The sequence below is a fragment of the Bombina bombina genome, chromosome 6 (genome assembly GCF_027579735.1).
Source record: "Bombina bombina isolate aBomBom1 chromosome 6, aBomBom1.pri, whole genome shotgun sequence".
Taxonomy (NCBI): Eukaryota; Metazoa; Chordata; class Amphibia; order Anura; family Bombinatoridae; genus Bombina; species Bombina bombina.
The window spans coordinates 1,118,187,604-1,118,209,572 of record NC_069504.1 but is presented as its reverse complement, the minus strand read 5'-3'; the positions used below and the strand labels follow the sequence as shown (position 1 = coordinate 1,118,209,572).

The 21,969-nt window shown below is 39.5% G+C and overlaps 1 protein-coding gene across 15 annotated transcripts in view; it reads right to left on the bottom strand.

The window, feature by feature from the left end:
* PPFIBP1 (PPFIA binding protein 1) overlaps nucleotides 1-21,969 on the bottom strand; it is a 650,864-nt gene that overhangs the window by 132,191 nt on the left and 496,704 nt on the right. For 11 of the 15 annotated variants that reach the window (XM_053719064.1, XM_053719067.1, XM_053719066.1 and 8 more), the window contains 2 exons: nucleotides 11,443-11,584; nucleotides 9,770-9,901 (listed from right to left, as the gene is read on the bottom strand). In XM_053719064.1, the coding sequence (XP_053575039.1) occupies nucleotides 9,770-9,901; nucleotides 11,443-11,584 (274 nt within the window). The remainder of the gene's footprint in view (nucleotides 1-9,769; nucleotides 9,902-11,442; nucleotides 11,585-21,969) is intronic. The other 4 variants (XM_053719065.1, XM_053719068.1, XM_053719075.1 and 1 more) reach the window with 1 other exon arrangement.

Genomic DNA, 21,969 nt, shown 5'->3' with positions numbered 1-21,969 from the left:
CATTTCTTTCATATTAGCAAGAGTCCATGAGCTAGTGACGTATGGAATATACATTCCTACCAGGAGGGGCAAAGTTTCCCAAACCTCAAAATGCCTATAAATACACCCCTCACCACACCCACAATTCAGTTTAACGAATAGCCAAGAAGTGGGGTGATAAAAAAGTGCGAAAGCATATAAAATAAGGAATTGGAATAATTGTGCTTTATACAAAAATCATAACCACCACAAAAAAAGGGCGGGCCTCATGGACTCTTGCTAATATGAAAGAAATGAATTTATCAGGTAAGTTCTTACATAAATTATGTTTTCTTTCATGTAATTAGCAAGAGTCCATGAGCTAGTGACGTATGGGATAATGACTACCCAAGATGTGGATCTTTCCACACAAGAGTCACTAGAGAGGGAGGGATAAAATAAAGACAGCCAATTCCTGCTGAAAATAATCCACACCCAAAAATAAAGTTTAATGAAAAACATAAGCAGAAGATTCAAACTGAAACCGCTGCCTGAAGTACTTTTCTACCAAAAACTGCTTCAGAAGAAGAAAATACATCAAAATGGTAGAATTTAGTAAAAGTATGCAAAGAGGACCAAGTTGCTGCTTTGCAAATCTGGTCAACCGAAGCTTCATTCCTAAACGCCCAGGAAGTAGAAACTGACCTAGTAGAATGAGCTGTAATTCTTTGAGGCGGAGTTTTACCCGACTCAACATAGGCAAGATGAATTAAAGATTTCAACCAAGATGCCAAAGAAATGGCAGAAGCTTTCTGGCCTTTTCTAGAACCGGAAAAGATAACAAATAAACTAGAAGTCTTATGGAAAGATTTCGTAGCTTCAACATAATATTTCAAAGCTCTAACAACATCCAAAGAATGCAACGATTTCTCCTTAGAATTCTTAGGATTAGGACATAATGAAGGAACCACAATTTCTCTACTAATGTTGTTGGAATTCACAACTTTAGGTAAAAATTCAAAAGAAGTTCGCAACACCGCCTTATCCTGATGAAAAATCAGAAAAGGAGACTCACAAGAAAGAGCAGATAATTCAGAAACTCTTCTGGCAGAAGAGATGGCCAAAAGGAACAAAACTTTCCAAGAAAGTAATTTAATGTCCAATGAATGCATAGGTTCAAACGGAGGAGCTTGAAGAGCTCCCAGAACCAAATTCAAACTCCAAGGAGGAGAAATTGACTTAATAACAGGTTTTATACGAACCAAAGCTTGTACAAAACAATGAATATCAGGAAGAATAGCAATCTTTCTGTGAAAAAGAACAGAAAGAGCAGAGATTTGTCCTTTCAAAGAACTTGCGGACAAACCCTTATCTAAACCATCCTGAAGAAACTGTAAAATTCTCGGTATTCTAAAAGAATGCCAAGAAAAATGATGAGAAAGACACCAAGAAATATAAGTCTTCCAGACTCTATAATATATCTCTCGAGATACAGATTTACGAGCCTGTAACATAGTATTAATCACAGAGTCAGAGAAACCTCTTTGACCAAGAATCAAGCGTTCAATCTCCATACCTTTAAATTTAAGGATTTCAGATCCTGATGGAAAAAAGGACCTTGTGACAGAAGGTCTGGTCTTAACGGAAGAGTCCACGGTTGGCAAGAGGCCATCCGGACAAGATCCGCATACCAAAACCTGTGAGGCCATGCCGGAGCTACCAGCAGAACAAACGAGCATTCCTTCAGAATCTTGGAGATTACTCTTGGAAGAAGAACTAGAGGCGGAAAGATATAGGTAGGATGATACTTCCAAGGAAGTGATAATGCATCCACTGCCTCCGCCTGAGGATCCCGGGATCTGGACAGATACCTGGGAAGTTTCTTGTTTAGAAGGGAAGCCATCAGATCTATTTCTGGAAGTTCCCACATTTGAACAATCTGAAGAAATACCTCTGGGTGAAGAGACCATTCGCCCGGATGCAACGTTTGGCGACTGAGATAATCCGCTTCCCAATTGTCTATACCTGGGATATGAACCGCAGAGATTAGACAGGAGCTGGATTCCGCCCAAACCAAAATTCGAGATACTTCTTTCATAGCCAGAGGACTGTGAGTCCCTCCTTGATGATTGATGTATGCCACAGTTGTGACATTGTCTGTCTGAAAACAAATGAACGATTCTCTCTTCAGAAGAGGCCAAAACTGAAGAGCTCTGAAAATTGCACGGAGTTCCAAAATATTAATCGGTAATCTCACCTCCTGAGATTCCCAAACTCCTTGTGCCGTCAGAGATCCCCACACAGCTCCCCAACCTGTGAGACTTGCATCTGTTGAAATTACAGTCCAGGTCGGAAGCACAAAAGAAGCCCCCTGAATTAAACGATGGTGATCTGTCCACCATGTTAGAGAGTGTCGAACAATCGGTTTTAAAGATATTAATTGAGATATCTTCGTGTAATCCTTGCACCATTGCTTCAGCATACAGAGCTGAAGAGGTCGCATGTGAAAACGAGCAAAGGGGATCGCGTCCGATGCAGCAGTCATAAGACCTAGAATTTCCATGCATAAGGCTACCGAAGGGAATGATTGTGACTGAAGGTTTCGACAAGCTGCAATCAATTTTAGACGTCTCTTGTCTGTTAAAGACAGAGTCATGGACACTGAATCCATCTGGAAACCCAGAAAGGTTACCCTTGTCTGAGGAATCAAAGAACTTTTTGGTAAATTGATCCTCCAACCATGATCTTGAAGAAACAACACAAGTCGATTCGTATGAGATTCTGCTAAATGTAAAGACTGAGCAAGTACCAAGATATCGTCCAAATAAGGAAATACCACAATACCCTGTTCTCTGATTACAGACAGAAGGGCACCGAAAACCTTTGTAAAAATTCTTGGAGCTGTAGCTAGGCCAAACGGCAGAGCCACAAACTGGTAATGCTTGTCCAGAAAAAAGAATCTCAGGAACTGATAATGATCTGGATGAATCGGAATATGCAGATATGCATCCTGTAAATCTATTGTGGACATATAATTCCCTTACTGAACAAAAGGCAAGATAGTCCTTACAGTTACCATCTTGAACGTTGGTATTCTTACATAACGATTCAATATTTTTAGATCCAGAACTGGTCTGAAGGAATTCTCCTTCTTTGGTACAATGAAGAGCTTTGAATAAAACCCCATCCCCTGTTCCAGAACTGGAACTGGCATAATTACTCCAGTCAACTCTAGATCTGAAACACATTTCAGAAATGCTTGAGCTTTTACTGGATTTACTGGGACACGGGAAAGAAAAAATCTCTTTGCAGGAGGTCTCATCTTGAAACCAATTCTGTACCCTTCTGAAACAATGCTCTGAATCCAAAGATTGTGAACAGAATTGATCCAAATTTCCTTGAAAAAACGTAACCTGCCCCCTACCAGCTGAGCTGGAATGAGGGCCGCACCTTCATGTGGACTTAGAAGCAGGCTTTGCCTTTCTAGCTGGCTTGGATTTATTCCAGACTGGAGATGGTTTCCAAACTGAAACTGCTCCTGAGGATGAAGGATCAGGCTTTTGTTCTTTGTTGAAACGAAAGGAACGAAAACGATTATTAGCCCTGCTTTTACCTTTAGATTTTTTATCCTGTGGTAAAAAAGTTCCTTTCCCACCAGTAACAGTTGAAATAATGGAATCCAACTGAGAACCAAATAATTTGTTACCCTGGAAAGAAATGGAAAGTAAAGTTGATTTAGAAGCCATATCAGCATTCCAAGTTTTAAGCCATAAAGCTCTTCTAGCTAAAATAGCTAGAGACATAAACCTGACATCAACTCTGATAATATCAAAAATGGCATCACAGATAAAATTATTAGCATGCTGTAGAAGAATAATAATATCATGAGAATCATGATGTGTTACTTGTTGCGCTAAAGTTTCCAACCAGAAAGTTGAAGCTGCAGCAACATCAGCCAAAGATATAGCAGGTCTAAGAAGATTACCTGAACACAGATAAGCTTTTCTTAGAAAGGATTCAATTTTCCTATCTAAAGGATCCTTAAACGAAGTACCATCTGACGTAGGAATAGTAGTACGTTTAGCAAGGGTAGAAATAGCCCCATCAACTTTAGGGATTTTGTCCCAAAATTCTAATCTGTCAGACGGCACAGGATATAATCGCTTAAAACGTTTAGAAGGAGTAAATGAATTACCCAATTTATCCCATTCTTTGGAAATTACTGCTGAAATAGCATTAGGAACAGGAAAAACTTCTGGAATAACCACAGGAGCTTTAAATACCTTATCCAAACGTTTAGAATTAGTATCAAGAGGACCAGAATCCTCTATTTCTAAAGCAATTAGTACTTCTTTAAGTAAAGAACGAATAAATTCCATTTTAAATAAATATGAAGATTTATCAGCATCAACCTCTGAGACAGAATCCTCTGAACCAGAAGAGTCATCAGAATCAGAATGATGATGTTCATTTAAAAATTCATCTGTAGGGAGAGAAGTTTTAAAAGATTTTTTACGTTTACTAGAAGGAGAAATAACAGACATAGCCTTCTTTATGGATTCAGAAACAAAATCTCTTATATTATCAGGAACATTCTGCACCTTAGATGTTGAAGGAACTGCAACAGGCAATGGTACTTTACTAAAGGAAATATTATCTGCTTTAACAAGTTTGTCATGACAATCGATAGAAACAACAGCTGGAGGAATAGCTACCAAAAGTTTACAGCAGATACACTTAGCTTTGGTAGATCCAGCACTAGACAGCGATTTTCCTGTAGTATCTTCTGACTCAGATGCAACGTGAGACATCTTGCAATATGTAAGAGAAAAAACAACATATATATAAAGCAAAATTGATCAAATTCCTTAAATGACAGTTTCAGGAATGGGAAAAAATGCCAAAGAACAAGCTTCTAGCAACCAGAAGCAATGAAAAATGAGACTTAAATAATGTGGAGACAAAAGCGACGCCCATATTTTTCGCGCCAATAAGACGCCCACATTATTTGGCGCCTAAATGCTTTTTGGCGCCAAAATGACGCCACATCCGGAACGCCGACATTTTTGGCGCAAAATAACGTAAAAAAATGATGCAACTTCCGGCGACACGTATGACGCCGGAAACGGAAACAAATTTTTTGCGCCAAAAAAGTCCGCGCCAAGAATGACGCAATAAAATGAAGCATTTTCAGCCCCCGCGAGCCTAACAGCCCACAGGGAAGAGTCAAATTTTTGAAGGTAAGAAAAAATGATTGAAACAAATGCATTATCCCAAATATGAAACTGACTGTCTGAAAATAAGGAAAGTTGAACATTCTGAGTCAAGGCAAATAAATGTTTGAATACATATATTTAGAACTTTATAAACAAAGTGCCCAACCATAGCTTAGAGTGTCACAGAAAATAAGATTTACTTACCCCAGGACACTCATCTACATGTTTGTAGAAAGCCAAACCAGTACTGAAACGAGAATCAGCAGAGGTAATGGTATATATAAGAGTATATCGTCGATCTGAAAAGGGAGGTAAGAGATGAATCTCTACGACCGATAACAGAGAACCTATGAAATAGACCCCGTAGAAGGAGATCACTGCATTCAAATAGGCAATACTCTCCTCACATCCCTCTGACATTCACTGCATGCTGAGAGGAAAACCGGGCTCCAACTTGCTGCGGAGCGCATATCAACGTAGAATCTAGCACAAACTTACTTCACCACCTCCATCGGAGGCAAAGTTTGTAAAACTGAATTGTGGGTGTGGTGAGGGGTGTATTTATAGGCATTTTGAGGTTTGGGAAACTTTGCCCCTCTTGGTAGGAATGTATATCCCATACGTCACTAGCTCATGGACTCTTGCTAATTACATGAAAGAAAAAGCCATTTTGGAGATAGTCAAAGGAACAAGGAAATTAATATACAGGATAGATAGGTAATAACCCTTTTAATATGCAAAAATATATACAATGAATGAATGGACCTTAGGTTTAAATTTAGCATTTATGTAAATGCTTGTGTGCAGGTTAGTCAATTTTACCATTACTTTAAGTAATTGTCAGAGAGATGAGCAAATGAACACTGCTCTCCCTGCAAGCTCAACCAATTTTATTGGGTTGTGATTTCAAATGAGCAGATTCAGATATTTCATATACAAAAACATTTGTAAAGGGGCAATTTCCTATATATTTTAAACTCTCCAGCTGATATAACAAAGTGGGGAGGAGATAACAGAGCGCTAACAGCTAATACCCATTATGAAGGGAAATAAATAACTATTGGACACCCAATAATTTTAAAGATTTTATTAAATTAAATTAAAAAGGATAAATTATAAATTGGTTATTTGTGCTAGTAATGTAATGTATTGGTTTAATAAATAAATAAAAGAGTACCACCTTTAGGTTTATTTAAATGAATCGGTATGTCTTGATGTGAGAATCAATAATCCACCTTTTTGGTTCAATAGATATCTATCTTATTCCAACTGTGTAGTTCCCTTTTGGTTAATGAACATTTCTTTAAGTGATCAAGAACAATTCTATTTTCTAAGAAAGCTATACAATACAATATTCGGTTGGCCAACCTTAAATTTTATGCTCTTACGGGCATAAAGAAAAATAAAAAAAAACATTTAAAAAATGATGAATGTATGTAAACAACTTGTGCTTCTAAAAATTGTACTTTCTAAAAATTCCCTTAGAGGATTTCTCGGTCTTTTAATAAAAAAGGTACCTTATGCATATAAAAAAGTAACTTTGTACTGCGCATTTGGTACAATAATAGCAACTTTGTGTTATAACTAAAGTGTTGGTAATAGGATTATGAAGCAATATGTGTTAATGCGACCGGTCTGATTTAGGTTAGCAAAGTCACAATGTCTCTATGGTCCTAACAAGTGCACTTGTTTGCAGTGATACATTTCTAATCTTTATCTTCTTTCATGTGGATCTTAAGCAAGCTGTAAATCCCTCCGGTGGAAAACTGTGCGCAATCTTCAGACCTGTAATCTTGGTCCCTTTTCTTCTTTACCATAGAGATTTGAAAAGAAGAAAAGGGACCAATATCTTTTTTATTACAAGACCGAGAAATCCTCTAAGGGAATTTTTAGAAAATACAATTTTTAGAAGCACAAGTTGTTTACATACATTCATCATTCTTTAAATGTTTTTTTAATTTTTCTTTATGCCTGTAAGAGCATAAAATTTAAGGTTGGCCAACCGAATATTGTATTGTATAGCTTTCTTAGAAAATAGAATTGTTCTTGATCACTTAACGAATTGTTCATTAACATTTATTTAGCTCACCAAAAGGGAAGTACACAGTTGGAATAAGATAGATATCTATTGAACCAAAAAGGTGGATTATTGATTCTCACATCAAGACATACCGATTCATTTAAATAAACCTAAAGGTAGTACGCTTTTATTTATTTATTAAACCAATACATTACATTACTAGCACAAATAACCAATTTATTATTTATCCTTTTTAATTTATTTTAATAAAATCTTTAAAATTATTGGGTGTCCAATAGTTATTTATTTCCCTTCATATTGGGTATTAGCTGTTAGCGCTCTGGTATCTCCTCCCCACTTTGATAACGATTACCTTGGAAGCATAGAGGAAGCTTCCACAGATGAAAGAGTACAAAGAGCATATACCCACACAGCGCAGAGTATATAGACCCACTAGAAGCTGATATAACAAATCATTGTAAACATATTTAGGGGAAATCATTTTTACAGTACACCGTCCCTTTAACTCTGGAGTGCACAATCACAGTGTGACAATAGTACATGAAATAGACCAATACTGAAACAGAACACAGGTTCCAAAGAAGATATGAGGCAATGTTATAATCTACAGAGGATTGTTTGGACCCTATTGTCTAATGAAGTAAAGGTCCCATTTCATTTATGTGGCTGGATTATGTGAATTACTGTGGTAAAACCTGGCAATCTTTATCCTAGCCCGCACTGTCATTTATTGCAAAATGCACCAACAATTATTAATAGGAAACATTCAATAAAAGGGGCAAGTAGAGGGAGTAAATGATGTGATATTCTGCACCTTTATAGCATGCAATGAAATCTTAACGATGCAATTGGACAATTTTATTAACCTCATTGAAATAGTTTTTTGAAATCCACAACAGTGACGTCACAGGTGGCTTTTGGAGGATAAGCAAATAATACAAATAAACATTTGTATAGGATTATTAATTGCTTAATAGTGTTGTGTAATGTTTCTTATTTATTATATTATTAATCCTTAAAAAGAATTGTTTATATTTCCTTCTGTGAGCCTAAGAAACCCGCCCCTATGATGGAATACTTTCTAAATTCCGCAAGCAGACATACGACATATGCAATCTGCTGTTAACACTGTGTCTGCCCAGCCTCCCCAAGCAGGCAACCCGCACGTGCACAGCTCTCAACTGGCGCACACAAACTGATTCATGGTAGATAATAGTGTGTCACTAGCTGTGTAATAAGGTGAACACTCTACTGAAGATAATGAGAAACAATACATAGCAGTTGCTTGTTTTTGTGTAAATAAAAACAGCATAAGGTTTTTTTCACTCTCCCATAATGCAGACGAAGCTCTCGCCATCACAAACAATAGCTCAGAGTGTTTATAAAACTGTAAAGAAGCAGCAGAGCAGTGACAGGTCTCCGCATCCCACATTATGTACATACCCAGTAACAGCTAGACAGTCCCAGTAACAGGCAGTCCCAGTAAAAATCAGGCAGTCCCAGTAAAAGACAGGCAGTCCCAGTAACAGCCAGCCAGCCCCAGTAACAGCCAGCCAGGACCAGTAACAGACAGCCAGCCCAAGTTACAGACAGTCCCGGCTACAGACAGCCAGTCCCGGCAACAGACAGCCAGTCCCGGCAACAGACAGCCAGTCCCGGCAACAGACAGCCAGTCCCGGCAACAGACAGCCAGTCCCGGCAACAGACAGCCAGTCCCGGCAACAGACAGCCAGTCCCGGCAACAGACAGCCTTACCAAGTAACAACCAGTCCCAGCAACAGACAGCCATTTCCAGTAACAGACAGTTGGTCCCAGTAACAGCCAACCACTCATTCCCAGTAACAGCTAGCCAGTCATTCCCAGTAACAGCTAGCCAGTCATTCCCAGTAACAGCTAGCCAGTCATTCCCAGTAACAGCCAGTCAATCCCAGTAACAGCTAGCCAGTCATTCCCAGTAACAGCTAGCCAGTCATTCCCAGTAACAGCTAGCCAGTCATTCCCAGTAACAGACAGTCATTCCCAGTAACAGCCAGTCATTCCCAGTAACAGCCAGTCATTCCCAGTAACAGCCAGTCATTCCCAGTAACAGCTAGCCAGTCATTCCCAGTAACAGCTAGCCAGTCATTCCCAGTAACAGCTAGCCAGTCATTCCCAGTAACAGCCAGTCATTCCCAGTAACAGCCAGTCAATCCCAGTAACAGCTAGCCAGTCATTCCCAGTAACAGCTAGCCAGTCATTCCCAGTAACAGCTAGCCAGTCATTCCCAGTAACAGACAGTCCCAGCAACAGCCAGCCAGTCCCAGTAACAGCCAGCCATTCCCAGTAACAGCCCGTCATAATTATTATAATTTTTTGATGCAATTAAGGTCTGCACTACGTTAAAATGACTGTCCATCCCCAGTAACAGACAATCAAAAAAAAGTGCAAAGAAAACTTACTGTACGTGAAAATAATGAACCTTTGTTATTTTAAATAAAGCTAAAAAAAAAACTAATTCCAGATTGTTCAGGAAGGAAGGATTATCTGCAATAAAAAACAAACTACAATCATTTACCTGTTTCCATGACCAAGATCTCTGGACCAGCCCAGCCTCGGCCCGGCCGTTGACCTTGTTCCTCCTCTTTTAAAATCTTCAACGGGAAGGTCATCCTCTTGGTTTAAAGTGGTAGACTGGCTTCTTTTTAGTCTAAAAAGAGAACATCACATAAGCAGAGATTGCAGGGAATGTGCAGGGTAGACAGGTTTGTGAATAAAACGTGACACAACCCTGGGTGCATTTATGGGACCTTAGTGCGGCCAAAGCAAGAGTCAAACATGACCTAGTTAAAGGTGACAGTAAAGCCAATAATTAAACGTTTGTGATTTAGATTGAGCAGTGTTCCTCAAGGAACCTCAACAGGCCAGATTTTGGAGTATGTCCCTTAGGCTGTCTGTCCTCAGGTAGGATGTCCTTTAAATCTGGCCTGTTAGGGGTCCTTGAGAACTGGAATTGAGAAGCACAGAGAACATGCAGTAAACTAATTTCCAATGTACTTCTATTATCTAATTTACTTTGATCTCTTGATATTTATTTTAACATACCTAGATAGGCTCAGCAGCTGCAATGCACTACTAAGAGATAGCTGCTGATTGATGGCTATACCCATATGCCTCTTCTCATTGGCTCACCAGTTTTTAGCTAGCTCCCAGTAGTGCATTACTTATCATTCAACAAAGGAAACCAAGAGAATGAAGCAAATTTGATAATAGAAGCACATGTGAACGATTTTTAAAATTGTATTCTCAATTAAAATCATAAAAGAAACATTTTGGTTTCATGTTCCTTAAAAATAACAGACATACTGGCTGACATACTTCGGTTAATAAATGATTTATTTTATACACATGTTAACATGGTTTTCTCATTTATTAATAAACAATACAATCTATTATTGGAGAATAAAATTTACTTTGTTTTCATCCACTCCATCGCTTCAATGTTTCTGGAACCCCTCACTTAGAACAAAATGATATTCCCCTTTTAATGGCCATTACCTATATAGGGCTAGATTACATGCGGAGAGCTAATTTATCGAGCGCCCGCAAATGTGCAAATTCGCTTACGGGCATGCGATAAATAACCAGGCAGTACAAGTGGCTGGTTATTGCTACCGTGAGCTCGTGGTGGCAATTAGCGCTCAGAAAATTAACCAGAGATCAGATATCTGGTTAATCTTCTAAATGTCCTCCAAAATACAGTGGTGTGTTTAGTTTTTATAAAAAAAAAATAAAAAAATAAGCATCTTTATTTAAAATAAAAAAATAACTGCTAAAAGCAGTTATAAGGGGTTAAACGTGTTGGGTGTAAAAAAAAAAAGATGGCACTGAAAAGTGCCTTTACATAGCGGTCTATTGGAACTGTGTGTTCCTAATAAATATATATGTATGTGCTTATATATTTATGTGTTAATATTAATGTATATACACATATTAACACATAAACATATATAATCATATACATTTATATTTGCTGTCCCTCGCTGCGCTAGGTGCTTTGCCGTGTCTGATGGCATAAGAATGAGGCTCCTATTGGAGCCAATGGAAGCTCGCTCATGAGATCGCGTTTGCACTGCACCTCATTTTTGCGTGCGCTAATATTTTTTAGTTGAACGCAAATATTGCTTTCGCATTAGAGATATTTTGCCCTCTACTTGTAATCTGTCGCATTATTAGTGGTAGGCTACTTACTTCCCAAACAACTTTCTAATTCCTCTCGGCTTCTTTTTAGAGTCAGGAGAAGATGGAGAAGACTGAGAGCTCCCTCCTCCCGTTGACCGAGGAGATCCAGTCGCCAGGTCTAGATGATCCACTGATCCCTTTTCCGAGTCTGCTAAATAATGTGCCCAAAGAGAGTTGGCCAACACTTCGGTCATAAATATGGAATATTCTCTTTATAATAGAATCTCAATAAACAGCACATAGCATAATAGTAAGTAAACCAGGTCACCGTGTCATTTCATTAGTAAAGCAAGTTAGAGAGACATTTAACACTTTCCATGAGATTGTAATATAAATTGTTTATTATTCTAAAAAAACTAACAAAAAAAACCCCATTGTAACATAATTACTTTTTTATTTTATCCCCTTTCCCTGTAATTTAAATGTAAGAAATATAAGTGCAGACTCCAGATGTAAAACTGCTGTATCCCTAACTGGTCTCAGAGATTAGATAAACAAAAAAAACTAGGTTGCAACATGGCAGTGCCCATTGCTTTACAAACACTACATTATACATTTAGTTCTTCAATATAGAAACCACCAATATGGATAAAAAACGTATCTGTATGTTATTCTCTTTGCTTTCACTAAATAATTATATCTACTATTTATTTGGAATTTAATGTCACTTTAAAAATGTCAATGGTTTTTAAAAAGTCATGTGTTTTTTTATATCTTGTTTTTATGAATAATTATTTAATAGAAAATGGATAAGAAAAATAGGAAAAGTCACTCTGCTAACTTTAGCTTTTATTATTAGATACATACTCATCACTTCACTGAGCAATGTTCAGATTGTTGGTAATTGCATTTCTCAAGATAACGTTACACATGGTGCATGAACGTGAGCCTGGGGCACCAATACAACAATCCCTAGAATAAATGCTAAAACATCTACAGGTTTAATGTTAACTATCTTTAGCAGTGTTTTATTAAAAGGGACATTATTTTTTTTTCTCCCAAAGAATCAGGCAAAGCACCAGAGGGGAAAAAATGCCACTGGCACTTGCACAAGGGTAAACGCAAATGCACTGAACGAACATTCGTATGGGAGCTCATTTTTTCTCCAAATAAGGTGATAAGGTAAGCGCATACACGGTTTATTTGTTTCTTTGGAAAAAATAAAATTACTTTGTAGGGACTTTCTAGTTTATAAATAAAATGCTGTATTTTATTTGGTAACAAATGCCTTTTGTTTGTTTGTTATGTTTGTGCAATACCAAATACAGCTGGTGAGGAAATAAAAAGCCGGCATACACGCATATGCTCCAATCACTACAATATCATCATCATTTGGGGCAGATTGGAGCTGTTCTAGGTATGAAACTACCCTTTGAAAAGATTTACACACATAGTAAATGCTAAAACTGAAGGCAATAAAATGTGCTAACAGAAATAAAGCATTCTGTTTTACACTAGACTGTCCCATAAGGAAATGTAATTGTAAAGCACCAAGTGTCATGTCCCATAATAAAACACTTTATGAATGACAGCGGGAATGTAGTGATTAGTAACAAACCGTATTAGCTCACAGGCACAATGGGACATTAATGACATCATTTTCTACTTACACAAAAAGACTATACCACGCAGCTGTTTAATAAGATATCATTTAAATGGATATGAAACAACATTTTTATTTCATAATCCAGACAGATCACACAATTTTAAACAACATTCTAATTTACTTCTAATATCAATTTTTCTTCAATCTCTTGGTTTCTTTTGTTGAAAAGCAGAGATATAAGCTCAGGAACCTGCCCATGTCTAGAGTACTATATGGCAGTAGTTCTGCAGGAATCTATTATCTATTATCTCTACCTAGGTATCTCTTCAACAATTATCATGGGAGCAAAGCAAATTTGATAATAGAAGTAAATTGGAAAGTTTTTAAAAATTCTATGCTCAGTATGAATCACAAAAGAAAATATTTATAAGTGTCAATATATTCAGTAACCATTAATGACTTTTTAAAAATAAATAAATGATTTTAATGTTCATCCAGAGGAGCTTACAGACCAGAATAAATATTTTCAAACACAAATACACTAATGCTTTGCAGAAATATTATCCTAAAAAACTTATTTTATATCCAACTCTCAAGTCAGAAAAAAACATAATTTATGTAAGAACTTACCTGATAAATTCATTTCTTTCATATTAGCAAGAGTCCATGAGCTAGTGACGTATGGGATATACATTCCTACCAGGAGGGGCAAAGTTTCCCAAACCTCAAAATGCCTACAAATACACCCCTCACCACACCCACAAATCAGTTTAACGAATAGCCAAGAAGTGGGGTGATAAGAAAAAAGTGCGAAAGCATAAAAAATAAGGAATTGGAATAATTGTGCTTTATACAAAAAAATTATAGCCACCACAAAAAAGGGTGGGCCTCATGGACTCTTGCTAATATGAAAGAAATGAATTTATCAGGTAAGTTCTTACATAAATTATGTTTTCTTTCATGTAATTAGCAAGAGTCCATGAGCTAGTGACGTATGGGATAATGAATACCCAAGATGTGGAACTTCCACGCAAGAGTCACTAGAGAGGGAGGGATAAAATAAAGACAGCCAATTCCGCTGAAAAAATAATCCACAACCCAAATCAAAAGTTTTAATCTTTATAATGAAAAAAACTGAAATTTTAAGCAGAAGAATCAAACTGAAACAGCTGCCTGAAGTACTTTTCTACCAAAAACTGCTTCAGAAGAAGAAAACACATCAAAATGGTAGAATTTAGTAAAAGTATGCAAAGAAGACCAAGTTGCTGCTTTGCAAATCTGATCAACCGAAGCTTCATTCCTAAACGCCCAGGAAGTAGAAACTGACCTAGTAGAATGAGCTGTAATCCTTTGAGGCGGAGTTTTGCCCGACTCAACATAAGCATGATGAATCAAAGACTTTAACCAAGATGCCAAAGAAATGGCAGAAGCCTTCTGGCCTTTCCTAGAACCGGAAAAGATAACAAATAGACTAGAAGTCTTTCGGAAATCTTTAGTAGCTGCAACATAATATTTCAAAGCTCTAACTACATCCAAAGAATGCAACGATCTTTCCTTAGAATTCTTAGGATTAGGACACAATGAAGGAACCACAATTTCTCTACTAATGTTGTTAGAATTCACAACCTTAGGTAAAAATTTAAATGAAGTTCGTAACACCGCCTTATCCTGATGAAAAATCAGAAAAGGAGACTCACAAGAAAGAGCAGATAATTCAGAAACTCTTCTAGCAGAAGAGATGGCCAAAAGAAACAAAACTTTCCAAGAAAGTAATTTAATATCCAGCGAATGCATAGGTTCAAACGGAGGAGCTTGAAGAGCCCCCAAAACCAAATTCAAACTCCAAGGAGGAGAAATTGACTTAATGACAGGTTTTATACGAACCAAAGCCTGTACAAAACAATGAATATCAGGAAGATTAGCAATCTTTCTGTGAAACAGCACAGAAAGAGCAGAAATTTGTCCTTTCAAGGAACTTGCAGACAAACCTTTATCCAAACCATCCTGAAGAAACTGTAAAATTCTAGGAATTCTAAAAGAATGCCAAGAAAAATGATGAGAAGAACACCAAGAAATGTAAGTCTTCCAGACTCGATAATATATCTTCCTAGACACAGATTTACGAGCCTGTAACATAGTATTAATTACGGAGTCAGAGAAACCTCTATGACTGAGAATCAAGCGTTCAATCTCCATACCTTCAAATTTAATGATTTGAGATCCTGATGGAAAAAAAGGACCTTGCGATAGGTCTGGTCTTAACGGAAGAGTCCACGGTTGACAAGTAGCCATCCAAACAAGATGCGCATACCAAAACCTGTGAGGCCATGCTGGAGCCACCAGCAGAACAAACAAACGCTCCTTTAGAATCTTGGAAATCACTCTTGGAAGAAGAACTAGAAGTGGAAAGATATAGGCAGGAAGATACTTCCAAGGAAGTGACAATGCATCCACTGCTTCCGCCTGAGGATCCCTGGATCTGGACAGATACCTGGGGAGCTTCTTGTTTAGATGAGAAGCCATCAGATCTATTTCTGGAAGTCCCCAGATTTGAACAATCTGAAGAAATACCTCTGGGTGAAGAGACCATTCGCCCGGATGTAAAGTCTGGCGACTGAGATAATCCGCTTCCCAATTGTCTATACCTGGGATGTGAAACGCAGAAATTAGACAGGAGCTGGATTCCGCCCATGCAAGTATTCGAGATACTTCTTTCATAGCCAGAGGACTGTGAGTCCCTCCTTGATGATTGACATATGCCACGGTTGTGACATTGTCCGTTTGAAAACAAATGAACGACTCCCTCTTTAGAAGCGGCCACGACTGAAGAGCTCTGAAAATCGCACAGAGTTCCAAAATGTTGATTGGTAATCTTGCCTCCTGAGATTCCCAAACCCCCTGCACTGTCAGAGACCCCCATACAGCTCCCCAACCTGTCAGACTCGCATCCGTTGAGATCACAGTCCAGGTTGGAAGAACAAAAGAAGCCCCTTGAATTAAACGATGGTGATCTGTCCACCACGTCAGAGAGTGTCGTACAATCGGTTTTAGAGATATTAATTGTGATATCTTTGTATAATCCCTGCACCACTGGTTCAGCATACAGAGCTGAAGAGGTCGCATGTGAAAACGAGCAAAGGGGATCGCGTCCGATGCAGCAGTCATAAGACCTAGAATTTCCATGCATAAGGCTACCGAAGGGAATGATTGAGACTGAAGGTTTCGACAAGCTGAAACCAATTTCAGACGTGTCTTGTCCGTCAAAGACAGAGTCATGGACACAATCTATCTGGAAACCTAAAAAGGTTACCCTTGTCTGAGGAATCAATGAACTCTTTGGTAAATTGATCCTCCAACCATGTTCTTGAAGAAACGATACAAGTTGATTCGTATGAGATTCTGCTAAATGTGAAGACTGAGCAAGTACCAAGATATCGTCTAAATAAGGAAATACCACAATACCCTGTTCTCTGATTACAGATAGAAGGGCACCGAGAACCTTTGTAAAAATCCTTGGAGCTTTTGCTAGGCCAAACGGCAGAGCCACAAACTGGTAATGCTTGTCTAGAAAAGAGAATCTCAGAAACTGAAAATGATCTGGATGAATCGGAATATGCAGATATGCATCTTGTAAATCTATTGTGGACATATAATGCCCTTGCTGAACAAAAGGCAGAATAGTCCTTATAGTTACCATTTTGAATGTTGGTATTCTTACATAACGATTCAATATTTTTAAATCCAGAACTGGTCTGAAGGAATTCTCCTTCTTTGGTACAATGAATAGATTTGAGTAAAACCCCAGACCCTGTTCCAGAACTGGAACTGGCATAATTACTCCAGCCAACTCTAGATCTGAAACACATTTCAGAAATGCTTGAGCCTTCACTGGATTTATTGGAACGCGAGAAAGAAAAAATCTTCTTGCAGGAGGCCTTATCTTGAAACCTATTCTGTACCCTTGTGAAACAATGTTCTGAATCCAAAGACTGTGAATCGAATTGATCCAAATTTCTTTTAAAAATCGTAATCTACCCCCTACCAGCTGGGCTGGAATGAGGGCCGCACCTTCATGTGGACTTGGGAGCTGGCTTTGGCTTTCGAAAAGGCTTGGATTTATTCCAGACTGGAGATGGTTTCCAAACAGAAACCATTCCTGTAGAGGAAGGATCAGGCTTTTGTTCCTTATTCTGACGAAAGGAACGAAAACGATTAGCAGCCCTAGATTTACCTTTAGATTTTTTATCCTGTGGTAAAAAAGTTCCTTTCCCCCCAGTAACAGTTGAAATAATAGAATCCAACTGTGAACCAAACAATTTATTACCTTGGAAAGAAAGGGATAGCAAAGTTGACTTAGAAGACATATCAGCATTCCAAGTTTTAAGCCATAAAGCTCTTCTAGCTAAAATAGCTAAAGACATGTACCTGACATCAACCCTAATGAAATCAAAGATGGCATCACAAATAAAGTTATTAGCATGTTGAAGAAGATTAACAATGCTATGAGAATTATGATCTGTTACTTGTTGTGCTAAAGCCTCCAACCATAAAGTTGAAGCTGCAGCAACATCCGCCAAAGATATAGCAGGCCTAAGAAGATTACCTGAACATAAAACAGAATTTATGCTTACCTGATAAATTACTTTCTCCAACGGTGTGTCCGGTCCACGGCGTCATCCTTACTTGTGGGAATATCTCTTCCCCAACAGGAAATGGCAAAGAGTCCCAGCAAAGCTGGCCATATAGTCCCTCCTAGGCTCCGCCCACCCCAGTCATTCGACCAACGGACAGGAGGAAAAAATAGGAGAAACTATAGGGTGCCGTGGTGACTGTAGTTAGAGAAAATAATTCATCAAACCTGATTAAAAAACCAGGGCGGGCCGTGGACCGGACACACCGTTGGAGAAAGTAATTTATCAGGTAAGCATAAATTCTGTTTTCTCCAACATTGGTGTGTCCGGTCCACGGCATCATCCTTACTTGTGGGAACCAATACCAAAGCTTTAGGACACGGATGAAGGGAGGGAGCAAATCAGGTTACCTAAACAGAAGGCACCACGGCTTGCAAAACCTTTCTCCCAAAAATAGCCTCCGAAGAAGCAAAAGTATCAAATTTGTAAAATTTGGCAAAAGTGTGCAGTGAAGACCAAGTCGCTGCCTTATATATCTGATCAACAGAAGCCTCGTTCCTGAAGGCCCATGTGGAAGCCACAGCCCTAGTAGAGTGAGCTGTGATTCTTTCAGGAGGCTGCCGTCCGGCAGTCTCGAAAGCCAATCGGATGATGCTTTTAAGCCAAAAGGAAAGAGGTAGAAGTCGCTTTTTGACCTCTCCTCTTACCAGAATAGACGACAAACAGAGAAGATGTTTGTCTGAACTCTTTTGTAGCTTCTAAATAGAATTTTAGAGCACGGACTACATCTAAATTGTGTAGCAAACGTTCCTTCTTTGAAACTGGATTCGGACACAAAGAAGGTACAACTATCTCCTGGTTAAAATTTTTGTTGGAAACAACCTTTGGAAGAAAACCAGGCTTAGTACGCAAAACAACCTTATCTGAATGGAACACCAGATAGGGCTGAGTACACTGCAGAGCAGATAGCTCAGAAACTCTTCTAGCAGAAGAAATAGCAACCAAGAACAAAACTTTCCAAGATAACAACTTAATATCTATGGAATGTAAAGGTTCAAACGGAACCCCTTGGAGAACTGAAAGAACTAGATTTAAACTCCAGGGAGGAGTCAAAGGTCTGTAAACAGGCTTGATCCTAACCAGAGCCTGAACAAATGCTTGAACATCTGGCACAGCTGCCAGTCTTTTGTGTAGTAAGACAGATAAAGCAGAGATCAGTCCCTTTAGAGAACTTGCAGATAATCCTTTCTCCAAAACTTCTTGTAGAAAGGAGAGAATCCTAGGAATTTTTATCTTATTCCATGGGAATCCTTTGGATTCACACCAACAGATATATCTTTTCCATATCTTATGGTAAATCTTTCTAGTTACCGGTTTTCTGGCCTGAACCAGAGTATCTATCACGGAATCTGAAAACCCACGCTTCGATAGAATCAAGCGTTCAATCTCCAAGCCGTCAGCTGGAGGGAAACCAGATTTGGATGTTCGAATGGACCCTGAACAAGAAGGTCCTGTCTCAAAGGTAGCTTCCATGGTGGAACCGATGACATATTCACCAGGTCTGCATACCAAGTCCTGCGTGGCCACGCAGGAGCTATCAAGATCACCGAGGCCCTCTCCTGATTGATCCTGGCTACCAGCCTGGGAATGAGAGGAAATGGTGGAAATACATAAGCTAGGTTGAAGGTCCAAGGGGCTACTAGTGCATCTACTAGAGTCGCCTTGGGATCCCTGGATCTGGACCCGTAGCAAGGAACCTTGAAGTTCTGATGAGACGCCATCAGATCCATGTCTGGAATGCCCCATAATTGAGTTATTTGGGCAAAGATCTCCGGGTGGAGTTCCCACTCCCCCGGATGGAATGTCTGACGACTCAGATAATCCGCCTCCCAGTTTTCCACACCTGGGATGTGGATCCCAGACAGGTGGCAGGAGTGATCCTCTGCCCATTGAATTATTTTGGTCACTTCTTTCATCGCCAGGGAACTCCTTGTTCCCCCCTGATGATTGATATACGCAACGGTCGTCATGTTGTCTGATTGGAATCTTATGAATCTGGCCTTTGCTAATTGAGGCCAAGTCCTGAGAGCATTGAATATCGCTCTCAGTTCCAGAATGTTTATTGGGAGAAGAGACTCTTCCCGAGACCATAGACCCTGAGCTTTCAGGGATTCCCAGACCGCGCCCCAGCCCACTAGACTGACGTCGGTCGTGACAATGACCCACTCTGGTCTGCGGAAGCTCATTCCCTGGGATAGATTGTCCAGGGTCAGCCACCAACGGAGTGAATCTCTGGTCTTCTGATCTACTTGAATCATTGGAGACAAGTCTGTATAGTCCCCATTCCACTGTAAGAGCATGCACAGTTGTAATGGTTTTAGATGAATTCGTGCAAAAGGAACTATGTCCATTGCTGCAACCATCAACCCTACTACTTCCATGCACTGCGCTATGGAAGGACGAGGAACAGAATGAAGAACTTGACAAGTGCTTAGAAGTTTTGACTTTCTGACCTCTGTCAGAAAAATCCTCATTTCTAAGGAATCTATTATTGTTCCCAAGAAGGGAACTCTTGTCGACGGAGACAGAGAACTTTTTTCTTTGTTCACCTTCCATCCGTGTGATCTGAGAAAGGCCAGAACGATGTCTGTATGAGCCTTTGCTTTTGACAGGGACGACGCTTGTATTAGAATGTCGTCCAAGTAAGGTACTACTGCAATGCCCCTCGGTCTTAGAACCGCTAGAAGGGACCCTAGTACCTTTGTGAAAATCCTTGGAGCAGTGGCTAACCCGAATGGGAGGGCCACAAACTGGTAATGCTTGTCCAGAAAGGCGAACCTTAGGAACTGATGATGTTCTTTGTGGATAGGAATATGTAGGTACGCATCCTTTAGATCCACGGTAGTCATAAATTGACTTTCCTGAATAGTGGGTAGAATCGTTCGAATGGTTTCCATCTTGAACGATGGTACCCTGAGAAATTTATTTAGGATCTTCAAATCCAAAATTGGTCTGAAAGTTCCCTCTTTTTTGGGAACTACGAACAGATTGGAATAAAATCCCATTCCTTGTTCCTTTATTGGAACTGGGTGTATCACTCCCATCTTTAACAGGTCTTCTACACAATGTAAGAACGCCTGTCTCTTTATTTGGTTTGAGGATAAGTGAGACATGTGGAACCTTCCCCCTGGGGGTAGTTCCCTGAATTCCAGGAGATAACCCTGAGAAACTATTTCTAGCGCCCAGGGATCCTGAACATCTCTTGTCCAAGCTTGAGCAAAGAGAGAGAGTCTGCCCCCCACTAGATCCGGTCCCGGATCGGGGGCTACTCCTTCATGCTGTTTTGTTAGCAGCGGCAGGCTTCTTGGCCTGCTTACCCTTGTTCCAGCCTTGCATCGGTTTCCAGGCTGGTTTGGGTTGTGAGGCATTACCCTCTTGCTTAGAGGATGCAGAATTAGAGGCCGGTCCGTTCCTGAATTTGCGAAAGGAACGAAAATTAGACTTATTCTTGGCCTTGAAAGGCCTATCTTGTGGAAGAGCGTGGCCCTTTCCCCCAGTGATGTCTGAAATAATCTCTTTCAATTCTGGTCCAAATAGAGTTTTACCTTTGAAAGGGATGTTAAGCAATTTTGTCTTGGATGACACATCCGCTGACCAAGACTTTAGCCAAAGCGCTCTGCGCGCCACAATAGCAAACCCTGAATTTTTCGCCGCTAATCTAGCTAATTGCAAAGCGGCATCTAAAATAAAAGAGTTAGCCAACTTAAGTGCGTGAACTCTGTCCATAACCTCCTCATATGGAGTCTCTCTACTAAGCGAGTTTTCTAGTTCCTCGAACCAGAACCACGCTGCTGTAGTGACAGGAACAATGCACGAAATGGGTTGTAGAAGGTAACCTTGCTGTACAAAAATCTTTTTAAGCAAACCCTCCAATTTTTTATCCATAGGATCTTTGAAAGCACAACTATCCTCGATAGGAATAGTAGTGCGTTTGTTTAGAAACTGCCCCCTCGACCTTAGGGACTGTCTGCCATAAGTCCTTTCTGGGGTCGACCATAGGAAATAATTTCTTAAATATAGGGGGGGGGAACAAAAGGTATGCCGGGCTTTTCCCACTCCTTATTCACTATGTCCGCCACCCGCTTGGGTATAGGAAAAGCGTCGGGGTGCACCGGAACCTCTAGGAACTTGTCCATCTTGCATAATTTCTCTGGAATGACCAAGTTGTCACAATCATCCAGAGTAGATAACACCTCCTTAAGCAGTGCGAGGAGATGTTCTAATTTAAATTTAAATGTCACAACATCAGGTTCAGCTTGTTGAGAAATTTTTCCTGAATCTGAAATTTCCCCATCTGAC